This window comes from Trachymyrmex septentrionalis, unplaced genomic scaffold (genome assembly GCF_001594115.1).
Source record: "Trachymyrmex septentrionalis isolate Tsep2-gDNA-1 unplaced genomic scaffold, Tsep1.0 scaffold331, whole genome shotgun sequence".
In the NCBI taxonomy this organism is placed as follows: domain Eukaryota; kingdom Metazoa; phylum Arthropoda; class Insecta; order Hymenoptera; family Formicidae; genus Trachymyrmex; species Trachymyrmex septentrionalis.
In genome coordinates, this window is record NW_017305496.1 from 63813 (window position 1) to 64860 (window position 1048).

Consider the following 1048-nt stretch of genomic DNA (forward strand, 5'->3'; position numbering starts at 1 on the left):
GTGCCTTCTCGCGGTCTCGGCTCTTCATCCTCGGACAAACGAAGCGTTCGTTAAACACTCATTCGAGTATTTCCTTTCCTGGATGTATATCCAGCCAGCCGGCGCGGATCCCTGGCTGCAAACTTCGTTGCACGAGTCCAATCGCGCGCGTCCGGCGTTACCGCAACATACCTCTCCGACACAGCCGCGTGATCTCAGATTGGTGGATCCAGATAGACAGTAATAAGATCGAAAGTAAATTAAACGAAAGTTGAGGAGGAAGAGGAAGAGGACGGTGCCGGCGGCGGCAGTGGCGACCATTCGATCGATCGATCGGTCCGCGAGCGACGATCCGCGACGGATGTTTCGATCGCGATCGATCTGAGATTACATCGCGCGGAACGGCGAAAGATGCCTTCCTGAGGAGCGTACTGAGTCGCCAGAAGCTCGCAGCTCTCGGAATTCAACGTGGCGGGTTTCGCGGTAGCCGTAAACAATGGCTCGGCGGAGCCGCGCTACTACGTGGACCATCTGCACCGGCAGCACGTGCAGCTGCAGCAGCAGCAGCAGCAGCAGCAACAACAGCAGCAACGTCAGCAGCAACAACCGTCGCGCTACCCGATGCAAATGCAGATGTTCACCGGCCACGTACCAACCTTGGCCGCGAAGGAGACCGTTCTCGAGCCGCCGCTACGTCGCGACGACCTCGTCTATGTTCACTGCGCGTCGGAGGACGAGGAGGTTCCTGAGGACGAGGAGGAAGAGTCCAAGGGTCTTACCAGGTCTAGGTCGTGGCTCTGCTGCCCCAATGATCGCCGACCCGATAAGACCGTGCCCATACAGGTCGAGGCCAATAAGGACGTGCAAAATACTGTAAGTTTTCTCGAGGTGTGGCCTTAGACGATGTAGGTGAAGGAAAGGACGCAAGACCGGGGAAACGATAGGGAGGAATCTGTATTCAGAGATAAATCTGTACGCTTTGAAACAGTCGAAGCTCAAGATCTACGTTAGGAAATTAATGTGTTCACGTAAAGGAATCCGATAACTCACGTCCGTCGAATAAATTTCG

At 55.2% G+C, this 1048-nt stretch overlaps 1 protein-coding gene across 8 annotated transcripts in view; it reads left to right on the forward strand.

The window, feature by feature from the left end:
• Positions 1 to 1048, forward strand: part of LOC108750207 (colorectal mutant cancer protein) — an 81084-nt gene that overhangs the window by 51001 nt on the left and 29035 nt on the right. For 4 of the 8 annotated variants that reach the window (XM_018489515.1, XM_018489518.1, XM_018489516.1 and 1 more), the window contains exon 2: positions 95 to 852. The exons of 3 other annotated variants lie outside the window; for them this stretch is intronic. In XM_018489515.1, coding sequence (XP_018345017.1) covers positions 601 to 852 — 252 coding nt within the window. In that variant the 5' untranslated portion in view covers positions 95 to 600. The remainder of the gene's footprint in view (positions 1 to 94; positions 853 to 1048) is intronic. One more of the 8 variants, XM_018489519.1, reaches the window with a different exon arrangement.